At 48.8% G+C, this 13,964-nt stretch overlaps 1 protein-coding gene across 1 annotated transcript in view; it reads left to right on the top strand.

The window, feature by feature from the left end:
- The window catches only part of IK (IK cytokine), a 197,607-nt gene that overhangs the window by 93,435 nt on the left and 90,208 nt on the right, over positions 1–13,964 (top strand). The window contains exons 11-12 of the mRNA XM_078653439.1: positions 2,292–2,331; positions 2,999–3,284. Coding sequence (XP_078509565.1) covers positions 2,292–2,331; positions 2,999–3,284 — 326 coding nt within the window. The remainder of the gene's footprint in view (positions 1–2,291; positions 2,332–2,998; positions 3,285–13,964) is intronic.

Here is a 13,964-nt window from a genome sequence, read left to right on the forward strand (position 1 = left end):
TCTGCAGATCTCTTGGCTCTTTCTGCACCTCTGTTGCCTCTTTCTGCACCCTTCGTGCCTCTTTCAGCACCTCTGTTACTTCTTTGGCACTTCTCTTCCTTCACACCTCTTTATGTACCTCTCTTGCCTCTTTCTGCACCCCACCGCCTCTTTTTGATCTGTTGTTCATTCTGCACGGCTCTTGCCTCTTTCTGCACTTTACTTGCCTCTTTCTGTACTTTACTTGCCTCTTTCTGCACTCCTCTTGCCTGTTTCTACATCACTCTAGCCTCTTTCTGCATCCCTCTTGCCTCTTTCTGCACTCTTCTTCCCTCTTTGTGCAACTCTCTAGCCTCTTTCTAAACATCTCTTCCCTCTTTCTGCACCACTCTTGCCTCTCTCTGTACCTCTGTTGCTTCTTTCTACACCTCTGTTGCTTCTTTCTACACCTCTGTTGCCTCTTTCTGCACATCTCTTGCCTGTTTCTGCATCCCTCTTGCCTCTTTCTGCACTCTTCTTCCCTCTTTGTGCAACTCTCTAGCCTCTTTCTACACATCTTTCCCTCTTTCTGCACCACTCTTGCCTCTTTTTGTACCCCTGTTGCTTCTGTCTGCACTTCTCTTGCCTCTTTCTGCACCCTTTGTGCCTCTTTCAGCACCTGTTAGTTCTTTCTGCACTGTTCTTGCTTCTTTTTACACCTCTGTTGCTTCTTTTACTAATTCTCTTGCCTTTTTCTGTACTTCTCTTCCTTTGTTCTGCACCACTCCTGCCTCTGTGTTCCTCTCTTGCCTCTTTCTGCACTTCTCTTGCTTCTTTCTACACCTCTGTTGCTTCTTTTAGCAATTCTCTTGCCTATTTCTGAACTTCTCTTCCTGCTTTCTGTACCCCTCCTACCTCTTTCTGTACCTCTGTTGCCTCTTTCTGCACTTCACTTGCTTCTTTCTGTATCTCTTTTGCCTCTTTCGGCACCTCTGTTGCTTCTTTCTGCACTTCTCTTTCCGCACCTCTGACTTAAAGGTAGTTTTAATCCCCCTGCCCTATTATGTACTAGAGCCTTACATGGGATTTCATGCCAATCACAGGGGTACCCCAACCCATAGTGTACCCTAGTGTATGGAGGTGTTTTCACTGTATTCTAAGTGTCTTTCAGCATAGCACTGGCTCTGGGCCTGGTTAGAGTCAGTTACCACAAGTACCAGTCCGCAAAAAGTTGGGGTTACAGGATGACTTGGCAACAAGGCCTCTTTCTGCACCTTTCTTTGTCTTTCTGGACTTCTGTTACCTCTTTCTGGATTTCTCTTGCTTCTTTCTGCATCTTTCTTCCTCTTTTTGCATGTCCTACCTTTGTAGGAATAGTTAGAAATTAGCACTTAAAAAACCTTTGAAATTCACTGAAAAAACCATAGGCTTTATGGAGGTTGTAGTTGCAAATTAGCATTTAGAAATTCACTGAAAAGACCACATGTTTCAGGGCGTTATAGTTAGTTGGTCATTTCACTCATACAAAACTAGAGAAATTTGGCCGTTCTAGTTAGTTGAGCTAACTATAACTCGCGCTCCTGTAATGCACTGCTGATGACGTCACATATTACATCATTCATGACATGGTCAGTGACATCACTGATGACATCTCAAATGACATCACTGATGACCTCTTCCAGCCATCGTCTGAGTTCATTTTTCATTAAAAGAGCAGTTTTGAATTACTTATTGCTTTAAACCAGCCTAACCAACCTAGTCAAAAGAAAAAATTATATGTATTTTGTTTTTCTCCATAGCATCCTTCTGAATAATGTATTATCTTAAGTTACTAACCAATAATTTCCAGAAATATGGCAGTGGGTCTCATTACCATCCGCACTTGCTCCCAGTGTGGAGTGACACATCTTTTCTATTTCTTTCTTTAAAAACGTAGAGCCTCTATCTGGACAATGTCTTCGGGTCCAGGCACAAATAGAAAATCAGAGGTTGGGTCTTCTTTGTATCTGCACACTGTTTGAGGAACCCTTTGCCCATGAGAAAATAGTCACATGAATGACTAAAGCCATCAGAACTTGGGTATTCCCTCTGACAATTCCTTGCCGTTTTAATTTTGCTAGACTTTGTGGCAAGTACCTCATATAGAGGTAGGCATTCAATAGGAAAAAAACATACAAATCAACTGCATGTTTGGTGGGTGATAACTCCTGCTTCAGAGTCTATTGCAAGCGTTATGTTTAATTTTGCTCTCTACTTTTTCACTGAGGCTAGATTATGATTCAATATTGACTTTGAAATCTGACAAGTAAATTTTGTGACTTGTGCCACTGCAGGAAAACTGGATGAGAAGAAGGCTCCAGAAGCTGACCTGAGGTAAGGAATTATTGTCATTTGAGTTAAGTTACTATTTAGTGGGTTTATGACCATCAGGCTGGTTTTTTCGCAACAAAACTTTAAAAAGTGTTGATGCAGCTTTGTAAATCATAGTATGCTTTGGAACTCTCATTAAATTGTCATCAGGAGTATCTTTCTGTAGCACATGTGCACTATTAATTGAAACTCACTGCTTCCCCCTTCATCCACAATTTTAGTAGATGTTTTTATTGTTTCACTGTATGAAAATGTGTTTATTCAAAGAAAGTTATCTTAATATTGAGTGTCAAGCAATTTATATCAAAAACAGATATTTTGGAATTGTGCAATAGATTCTTTATATTTATGCCTGCAAAACGCTTTCAGGGCTTCTTTCTTGTACTACAGATTTGAAGGGCTACCGTGCGAGTTCACATTTGTAGTCTTTAACCACTTGGAAGCTCATCATATTCTGCTGCTGCGCTGGGATTTACAAAAACCCATTATTCATGACGAGCTGGGCTCGTCATGAGCGTGCTGGGAGGCTACTGCATGACGAGCCCAGCTCGTCATGAGCGTCGAAGGGGTTAACCCACTTTTAGAAGCACCTGCTGATCTGTCACTTGTGTGTTCATGTGAAGAATATTCAATACTGATCTTTAGTTTTTTCCTATGTTTCTCCTTTTAGCATTTTTGAAGATATTGGGGATTATGTGCCATCGGCTGGAAAAGCATCGCGTGAACGGGAGCGTGAGAAGTACCGGGAACGAGAGAGAGAGCGGGACCGTGAAAGGGAACGTGAGAAAGAACGTGACCGTGATAGGGAGCGAGAGAAGGAGAGGGACAAAGAGCGTGACCGTGAGAGAGAGCGGGAAAAGATAAAGGAAGAAGAGCAGGAAGAGGAAGAAGAAGAAGAAGTGGAGGAAAACCAAAGGCATAGCTACTTTGAGAAGCCTAAGGCTGATGAAGATGAGGTAATTTATTCAATTTTGCGCCATGACTACACTGAGAAATTCAGCAAAGTGCCAGGGTCTGTTCTATTTAGCACATGGGGAGTCATTTGCAGTGCAGGCTGTTTGTAGCAAGAAAAGGATATTTTTGAAGGTATTTTTCAAGCATGTTGGTATGTTTAGTATGGGGTGTATTTAGGTCAGTGACACTCAGATTGGGTGCATGTCTCCTTTTTGGGCAGGTAAGCATGGTGTCCTGCATCGTGGCTTTGGCCTCTGTCTTTGTATGTTACCTGATAAAATATAAGCTGATCTCTGTTACACCCTGCATTCCTTGGTGCCCCCTTTAAAATTGACATAGCCTTCTCTTCTATTTCTCACTTAAAGCACCTACCATCTCAATCCTACTTCAAAAGCATAGCGGACAGCAATAAAATATACAACCTTCGTAGTCCGCACTGGTACAAATACCATAGCACCCAGTGTCTTCAGTTCACTGTAGACTGCATACTTATTTTCTTGTACTGCTTGGTACTGTCACACTCCCTTAAGGCAAAATTGCTACAGGTGGAAGGTTCGAGGAGAGCCCAACAGACTCTATCCTAGCCGAGATAAGACAACACACCGATAGATACAACGAATTTGCAGCCGACGAAATAAAATACTTCTCACGTAGGTATGTGACGCGCACCTATGGAGAGGGAGGCAGGGCGGGACGGGGCTTATCCTTCAAAATTAGGCCTGCCCACACCATGACACACATCACAGAATTAAAAACTGCGCTGAACGCACACGTATACGACACACCGTCTATATTGACTAGCTTTACAGAATTTTATACACAATTATATACGGCGCGCGCAACACCCCTAACCTCGGACATATGGCAATACCTAGACGACATAGGACTAGCCTGGCTGTCTGACACCCACAGAAAATATTTCTGCCTTCCGATATCCAAAGATGAAATAATTGAAGCTTTCAACTCACTTCCCAATAACAAGGCCCCCGGACTTGACGGCCTCCCGGGCGTGTTTTATAAAGAATACCGGGATATACTGGTCCCACACTTTGCTGAAATGCTCGAAGAGGCGTACGAAGAGGGCTCACTACCGGACACACTTATGGAGGCGCTACTAGTATCGCTTCTGAAACCAGGCAAAGACCACCTGAAATGCGAATCCTATAGACCTCTTTCCTTACTTAACATGGACACGAAGATTCTGGCAAAAATAATAGCGAATAGAATACACCCACTCCTATGTAACCTGATTTTGCCGGATCAAGCGTGCTTCATGCCAACGAGGTCCACGGCTCAGAATCTCCGCACGATTTTTTCCCTCTATCACCAGTTGGATCCGGAAGTGCCAGCGGCGGCGGTCCTCTTGGACGCCGTTAAGGCATTTGACTCCGTGGAATGGGGTTTTATGTTTGTGACCCTGCGCAAAATGGGGTTTCCTGAACACGGCACCAAAGGCACGAATTCGGATTAACGGTCTAACTTCAGCTCCCATCTCCATCACTAGAGGCACGAGGCAGGGATGCCCGTTGTCTCCCATGCTGTTTGCCCGGATACTGGAGCCACTGGCCTGGAAGATCCGCCAGAGGCACTCTGACACTGCTTTGCAATTCACCCTGCGACCGATTAGCATTTCATTGTATGCAGATGATATGGTCCTTTACACCACACACCCGAGCAGGAACCTAAACCCGCTCATTAGAGAGTATGTTCAGTATGAGCAATACGCCGGCCTCAGTATCAACTGGGACATGTCGGTGGTGATCCCACTCACCACCACTACCACAGAACCTGAGTTAGACTATCCCTTAAAATGGAGCACTAATCCGGTTAAGTACCTGGGGATATGGATCCACAGGGACCCAGACATAGTCATTAGGGAAAACTACGGAACGGCACTAACTAGACTGGAAGAGCAAGTGGATAGGTGGATTAAACTGCCTCTCTCCATGGCAGATAGAATAGCCCTCCAGAAGATGAGTATCCTTCCTAGATTCCTATATCTGTTCTGGAACGTCCCTATTTGGCTGTCCAATGCATTCTTCACTAAAATGCGCTCGGTGCTCCAAAAGCTGACGTGGGCCGGACGTCCCGCCAGAGTGAGTTGGAAAATCCTGACACAGCGATATCATATGGGCGGCTTTGAGGCACCCGACTTACAGTTATACTACATTTGTGCACAAGCCCAACATGCGCATTATTGGACACGGCCCCATGATTACATACCACACGTCACGGTAGAGCACGATGGCGTATCCCTGGGATCGCTACTGGCGCTACTTGCCGAACCTATACATTATGCCCCAAAAGACACGATACACACGGCGAAGAACACTTCAAGAGCGTGGCATGCACTGGTGCGCAGAGCGGATAAATTGCCGATATATGCGCAGGCCCTCCCAACCGCCCAACACCCTAAGCTCACGGTGACGCAAGAGCTCGAAATGCAGACACTTTTAGAGGAAATGGGCTTACATACCATGGGACAGGCGTTCCCACATAACACGTTTCTCAATTGGACAGACCCTGTCCTCTGCGCACATCAGACTCCGATGAAACACTTCGCATACCTGCGCTTTCGGACAGGTATGAGGGCGCTATACAGCACGTTCCCTGAGGAACCGGAACAACTGGCGACAATCAATCAATCAAAGACATTTATAGAGCGCACTACTTACCCGGAGGGTCTCAAGGCGCTGGGGGGGGGGGGGTGCTGCTACTGCTCAAACAGCCAGGTCTTGAGCTTCTTCCTGAAGGAGAGGTGGTCTTGGGTCAGGCGCAGGTCGGTCGGTCGGGAGTTCCAGGTCTTGGCGGCCAGGTATGAGAAGGACCTTCCTCCTGTTGTCGTTCTTCGGATGCGGGGGACGGCGGCGAGGGCGTGTCTGGCTGATCGGAGATGGCGTTTGGGAGCGTAGAAGTTGATGCGGTTGTAGAGGTAGCTCGGGCCTTGATCGTGTAGGGCTTTGTGTGCGTGGGTGAGGAGACGGAAGGTGATTCTTTTGTTGACGGGGAGCCAATGCAGGTCTCTCAGATGTCCGGAGATGTGGCTGTGTCGTGGGATGTCGAGGATGAGTCTGGCTGAGGTGTTCTGGATCCGCTGGAGTCTCTTCTGGAGCTTGGCGGTGGTTCCGGCGTAGAGGGCGTTGCCGTAGTCCAGTCGGCTGGTGACGAGGGCCTGGGTGACCATCTTCCTGGTCTCGGTGGGGATCCACCGGAAGATCTTCCGTAGCATGCGCAGGATGTTGAAGCATGACGAGGAGACGGCGTTGACTTGTCTGGTCATGGAGAGGGAGGAGTCCAGTATAAAGCCCAGGTTGCGTGCGTGGTCTGTCGGTTTGGGTGCGGTGCCCAGGGCGGGGGGCCACCAGGAGTCGTCCCAGGCGGAGGGCGAGGAGCCCAGGATGAGGACTTCCGTCTTGTCTGAGTTCAGTTTCAGGCGGCTGGTCGTCATCCACTCGGCTACGTCTTTCATCCCTTCGTGAAGGTTGGCTCTGGCGGCGGCGGGGTCGTTGGTCAGGGAGAGGATCAGCTGGGTGTCGTCAGCGTAGGAGATGATGTTGAGGTTGTGTTGGCGTGCGATGGCCGCGAGGGGGCTCATGTAGACGTTGAAGAGGGTGGAGCTCAGCGAGGATCCTTGAGGGACGCCGCAGATGACTTTGGTGGCCTCTGACTTGTACGGTGGTAGAAGGACTCTCTGTGTTCTTCCGTCTAGGAAGGAGATGATCCATTCCAGTGCCTTCTCCTGGATTCCGACGTTGCTGAGGCGCTGCACTAGGGTGCGGTGGCAGACAGTGTCGAATGCCGCGGAGAGGTCTAGGAGGATGAGGGCCGCTGTTTCTCTGTTGTCCATCAGGGCTCGGATGTCATCGGTGGCAGCGATGAGGGCGGTCTCGGTGCTGTGGTTGGCTCGGAAGCCAGACTGTGAGGGGTCGAGGGATCCATTCATCTCGAGGAAGGCGGCCAGCTGTTTGTTGACGGTCTTCTCGATGACTTTGGCTGGAAACGGGAGGAGCGAGATGGGGCGGTAATTCTTGAGTTCGGTGGGGTCCGCTGTAGGTTTCTTTAGTAGGGCGCTGAGTTCGGCGTGCTTCCAGCTCTCCGGGAATGTGGCGGTGTTGAAGGAGGTGTTGATGATGTCCCGTAGGTGGGGTGCGATGACATCGTCAGCCTTGTTGAAGACGTGGTGAGGGCAGGGGTCGGTCGGAGATCCGGAGTGGATGGAGTTCATCATGCGGACGGTGTCTTCGGTGCTGATCGGGGTCCAGGCGCGGAGGGTGGTGGTGGGGGGCGGTGGTTCGTTCGTGGCGTGCGTTGGTTGAGTGCTGAAGCTGTTGTGTATGTCCGCGATCTTGTTGTGGAAGTAAGAGGCGAGGGAGTTGCAGAGGTCTTGCGATGGGGTGATGTCGTTGTTTCCGGCGTTGGGGTTGGAGAGCTCTTTCACGATGTTGAAGAGTTCCTTGCAGTTGTGCGCGTTGTTGTCCAGCCGGTCCTTGTATGCAGTTTTCTTGGTGGCGCGGATTAGTTGGTGGTGCTTCCGGGTGGCAAGCTTGAGGGTGGTCATGTTGTCCGGTGTTGGTTCCCTTCTCCAGGCTTTCTCGAGGGCTCAGCAGTTCTTCTTGGAGCACTTGAGTTTGTCGGTGAACCATGGGGCCTTCTTGCTGCCGGGTCTGCTGGGCGGGGTCCTCGGTGGGGCGAGTTCGTCCGCGCAGTTGCTGATCCACTTCGTGAGGTTGTCGGCGGCCTGGCTTGGGTTCGCTGAGCTGGCGGGAGGGTGCTGGCTCAGGGAAGCGGCGAGCTGGTCGGCTGTGATCTTGTTCCAGCTTCTTCGAGCAACCTGTTGCTGGTGGATCGTCTTTCTTCTGAAGGTGAAGTGGACGCAGCTGTGGTCTGTCCAGTGGAGTCCAGTGGCATGGCTGAAGGCGATGTCTTCGCTGGATGAGAAGATGGCGTCGAGCGTGTGTCCGGCGAGGTGCGTGGGGGTGGACACCAGCTGCTTGAGTCCGAGGTTGGCGAGGTTGTCGAGCAGGGTGATGGTGTTGCGGTCGTTGTTGTTCTCCAGGTGGAAGTTGATGTCCCCCAGGAGGATGTAGTCAGCGGAGGGGAGGGCATGCGGGCTGACGAAATCGGCGATGTCCTCGCTGAATTGTGTGCGTGGTCCCGGGGGTCGGTAGATCAGGGTGCCTCTGAGGGTGGTCTTGAAGGAGGCTGATCTGGAAGTGTAGGTGTTCGGCGGTAGTCAGGGTGTCGTCGGTGTTGGTCGTGATGTGGATGGTGTCCCTGTGGATGATGGCGATGCCTCCTCCAGTCTGGTTGACGCGATCTCTCCGGGTGATCTTGTATCCCTCTGGGATGGCGATGGTGATGTCGGGCGCTGAGGAGTCGTTCATCCAGGTTTCCGTGAGGAAGGCAACGTCAGGAGCTGTGGTGTCGAGGAGGTTCCAGAATTCGATGGCGTGTTTGTGGACGGAGCGGGTGTTGAGCAGGATGCACTTGAGGTGGACGCTGCTGGTGTTCGGCTTGACGGGTGCTGGTGCGAGGCAGGTCCGGATGCAGGTGAACTTGCAGGCGTGGCAGCTGAAGGGTCCGTGGGTGCGTATAGGGGTGGCTCGGTAGCATCCCGGGACTCGGCCGGTGTTGAGCGCGTTGAGGGTGGCGGCGTCGTAGGTCCGGCGGGTGGGCTGGTGTCTGCGGGGGCCAGGGATTCTGGCGCTGGGCGCGGTCCAGGCGCAGACGGGCGCAGACGGGCTTACCTTTGGCGCACCTTCGGCGCTCATTCGGTGCTCCCGCTGCGCGCGTCCGCTGCGCGGTCGCTGAGGGGGCGTCATAAGAAGGGAGCAGTGAGGGCGGGTCAGCTGGGGGGCGGGAGCGTCTTAGCCAATCGGCTGGCGGGGGGGCGGGTCTGCAGGCAGCGGCGGTGGGAAAACCGGGTGTGGGCTTCTCTGGCCGCCCTGCGGCGGCTGGGGCGCCGGGAGCAGGCGACGATGGAGATCGGGCGGCACAGGCAGCAGGAGGGCGCAGGAGCGAGGATCGTGGGGCGACCAGGCCGGTGAGGGCGCAGTGATTGCTCCTGAACGGGAGTAGAGGGTCCCCTTAAGAAGGGAGCAGTGAGGGCGGGTCAGCTGGGAGGCGGGAGCGTCTTAGCCAATCGGCTGGCGGGGGGGCGGGTCTGCAGGCAGCGGCGGCGGGAAAACCGGGTGCGGGCTTCTCTGGCGGCCCTGCGGCGGCTGGGGCGCCGGGAGAAGGCGACGATGGAGATCGGGCGGCACAGGCAGCAGGAGGGCGCAGGAGCAGGAGCGAGGATCGTGGGGCGACCAGGCCGGTGAGGGCGCAGTGGTTGCTCACTACAGGCACTGCTTACAGCGCCATCACGCAGTCATTTGGTAACACGTCTTTATAATACGGCCCAACGAGAGCAGGTAGGGGAGGTTACGGCACCGAAAGAGAGATGGGAAAGACTACTGGGCACACCAATAGACGAGCAAGACTGGCAGTACAGTTTCACACAGCTCACACTCTTAACGTCTAATTGTAATCTACGATTAACACACTTTAAGTTCCTACACCAGGCCTACTACACGCCTGCAAGGCTACACCGATTGGGACTTAGGGACACTGACTGCTGCCGCCGCTGTGGCTCAACTGGCGCAGATTTTTTGCATGTGGCGTGGTCCTGTCGGGACCTACAAGCCTACTGGCACGCTGTCACTGATGGACTGCAGACCATGCTGGCTGAACTTATTCCGAACACGCCTCAGACGTGTATACTGGGAATTCATAAGCTTAAACATGCCAGGCGCAGAAAGTTCCTGGTAGTGGCGCTGCTGCTGGCGAAGCGCAGAATATCGATTAGATGGGGCAGTAAGAGACCACCCCGATTCAAGGACTGGATCACAGACATGACAAACTGCAAGACAACATTGGAGGCCTATGCTGAGGAAATACCACTGGCATCCAGACCCAGAGGCTTCTGGGAGCCACTGACGACATACTTACAGAACACACACGCAAACACTTAAGGACTGGTTGTTGTCCGTTTGTCCCGTTGCAGCGCAACCTCAGATGTGTACAACTGATTCTACGCTCCTGTGACAGTTACGTAGTCGTGGACAAGCGGGACGGAGGGAGGCAGGGGGAAAAAAGGACCCACAAGGACTGTCGCAATGTTGGCTCACATGAATACAATGTTTCTTAATGTGTCAACTGTATAACATGATCAAGGTGATACGTCAATGTATGCTTTGTATCTGTTGGTCGGATTGAAAATAAAAAAACATTTGCTACAGGTGATATCCATCACCCAGAACTCTTATCAGTCAATAGCAATACACTACCCATCACCAACTGACCAGGCATGCAGTTACTGAAGAGATCTGCCATATGCTTTTAGTCAACTCAGGATGTGTTAGTCTATCACTACGGGTCTCAACAAGCTGCATACTTTGACCTCTTCTTTACATCTCACAATGGCATTCCAATATGGGATGGTATATTACCAAAGTCCATCCTAGACAAGGTCACCACTGTGACTTGCTCCAACCTCTGCCTGCCCAGGAGTATTACCTTTAAACCTAAATCAATGGTACAAAAATCTGTCCTACAGCAACCTTCTCATATCTGAGCATACTTTTTGACAAGGAAAGTTCATGGGCCCATTGAATCAATGCTGGGAAGCTATAGTTCAGGACATTGACTATGGCCTTGTCGAATTTTTCCAGGAGACTAGGTTCAAACCCCCCAAATTAAATGATAAAGATCTATCAGGCCAAATGTATGCCCATGCTACATATGGGTGGGAGTGTAGGGGAACACTACTTGTAGGGCGCTACAAACTGTGGAAAACAAGTTTTTGAAGCATCTCCTTGCTGTACTTAAGAGCTCTTTAACTGTTGTTTGTCATGCGGAATTGTGAGTACTGTTTCTAGCAGATATCATGCAATAGCCCATTTTACTAGGACATTACATCTGGGCATCAGAATTCACTGCTCTAAATTGTGCTATTATCAGGGATTGCCTTAATCTGAGCTCCTATTTGCGTATTCCCTGGCTCTCCTACATCAAACACGTTTCCTGTGATTTTGGGCAATCAGAATTCTTCGAGTAGCCTGAATCACTGGAAGTTATTAGCAGAAATGACATGAAAATTGAATGTTTAGTGCACCATGAGGAACATCCTGTCCACTGAACCGAACTGTTGAAGCCCAGTGTATTAAAAAATCAATCCATGTTGGTTACGTTTGAAGTGCATGACCTCTCTTAAATTCATACCGAATCCCAGGCATTGGTTTGTGCTTACTCCTTAGAATGGATATTTTCCATTGGCTTACTAGCTTCCCCGTAATGAGTAACTGATCGGTGACCTTAGCAAACTGCTCATGTGATCACGTACTATGCATGTAGTGCTCTTCTGTAAAATGTATACCAACCAGAGGAAGCACTACAGCATTCCAGTTTTAAGGTCTCCTCATTTTTTACAATGTAAACTTGTATATCTCTTTCTATAAACCCTGCCCACCATGGATATATGTTGCACTATGTCATGCTACCTGTGGGCGGTGTTTAATGCCAGAAAGAAACTGTAAATATGTGTAAGAGTGTTCTTATGGCCCGGGTGACGATTAGTGCCAGAAAGAAACTCCAACTATGTGTAATAATGTTTTTATGGCTTCTTTTTTAATCTGTGGCATTTTATTCGTTTTAACAGAGATATTACGGCATTGTGATGTACTGTATTATGATTTTAAGAAAAATCGAATAAAGTATTTAAACTGGAAACAGATTATCTCAGAATGAACATCCCAGTACAGTTCATTCAAGTAAAAAATAACTCCTAGGTAATCAATAATGGAAACAAGTAAGTCAGGGAAAGTTCAGGAAACAGAGTTTTTTATAAAACACATTCATTTTAATGAGATCGTTAAAAAACTTTGCTAAAAGTTATATCAAAAATACATTGTGTAACAAAATACATGTAATCATAAACATACAATTAATCAGATAAAAAAGATTTTTTTAAAGAATGAATTAAAATAGTGGCAATTTTGCCACTATTTTAATTAATTCTTCTTTTAAAAAAACTTTTTTTATCTGATTATGTTTCCATGATTGATTGCCTAGGAGTTATTAGGTCTCGCCTGTCGATGCGCATGCGCATCGAGCTTGCGAGACTATTGGGGCTTAAACAGTCTTTAACCAACTTGCAAGGAATCGTGGCGATTCCTTGCAGTGCCCGTGAAATTCAAGCTTAATGCGCATGCGCTTAAAAGCGCGTGCACATGCCCCCAGCCGCCTGCCTGCCCCTGCTGCTTTCACACCCTCTCGCCGTCTGTTCCCCCTGCAGCGTCATCAAAGGCTTTCACGGCCGGCCGGACGTGCTTTCAGTTTCACTGCCGGCCGGCCGTGTAAAGTGCACTTCAAAGGCCGCTCTCCCTGCTCCGCCCCCTGTAAGTGCTCTGCTTCTTCAACTAGGAATCCAAGAATAAACGCCTTCATAAAATCACCAGCTTTCCTTAAAGCACTGACATCTTTCCACGTTTCTTGTATTCAGGTTGAATCGGACTTGAAGCTGCAAGTGTTCTACAATTGCAAAAATATTTTCATCCAGTTCTCTTTTAACGGGGTGTACCTATGTGCGGGCACAGGAACTTTACTCATTTAATCTTTGTGGCCCATGAGACAATCCCCGCTGCTCGTAGGAAAGTCGGGTCTCTTGCAGGGCCTGGGTTGGTTGCTCATGTCCATAGTGGCTCCCAAATCCCATTTTCTTTTACAATTGCCGCTGCTCTTGCGAGTTAAGCTGATGAATTCCTCACCGGTGCTGCCTTTTCTGTTGTGCACCTCCATGGAACCCACGGCCTCCATCCTCCGCCGCATGAGCTCTGTTTGTTGTTTGTGGGTGCTTGCTTATTTTAAAATATTCAGTGATAACCCCTAATGCGCTCTGTAAATTGTTTTAAGTTGTATACTTCAGCGCTAACACCCGATGCGGTCTGAAAATGCTTTGTTGCTTGTATTGGGATGAAGTATTAATATTATTTTTGTGGGTGCTTGCTTATTTTAAATGCTTCGGCGATAACTCCCCTATGTGGTTTGAAATTTTTTTTTGTTAAATGCTTTGGCGCCAACTCCCGATGCGGTCTAAAAATGCTTTGTTGCTCCTATTGGGATCAAGTATTCATCTTGGAAATGTTTTGTTTGGATGTGCTTTCTTATTTTAAATGCTTCACACTAATCCCCGATGCGGTCAGAAAATGAAATGCTTCGGAGCTAACCCCGATGCGTTTTGTTTGCCTTCTTCAAACAAACAGCATACAAACTATCAAAAGAAACAGCGGATGTGGTTTAAAAAACAAATGCTAACGTATTATCTTGCAACCTATGTTCCACTCTCCAATTTGTATTACATTTCCCCAACTCCATGTGTATGTGCGCACAAACAGCAATTAATCACCACTTGCTTTTAAAAACATTTTGGCACGCTTTTTGTACTGATAAATTAAACTGGAATACTGCACAGCTCGTGTGGCATTGATAAGTTTAATTGTAAACTTTTAAATACTTGTAACAGTGTGTTCTGTTTCTTACAGTTTGTTTTTCTAGCTTTTACCTGTAACCTACACTTGGTTCCGCTACTTGTGCATCCTGCTGCTTCTTTGTCTCAACTACTGACCTGCTTTTCGCATATGGTG

This window comes from Lissotriton helveticus, chromosome 7 (genome assembly GCF_964261635.1).
Source record: "Lissotriton helveticus chromosome 7, aLisHel1.1, whole genome shotgun sequence".
Classification (NCBI taxonomy): domain Eukaryota; kingdom Metazoa; phylum Chordata; class Amphibia; order Caudata; family Salamandridae; genus Lissotriton; species Lissotriton helveticus.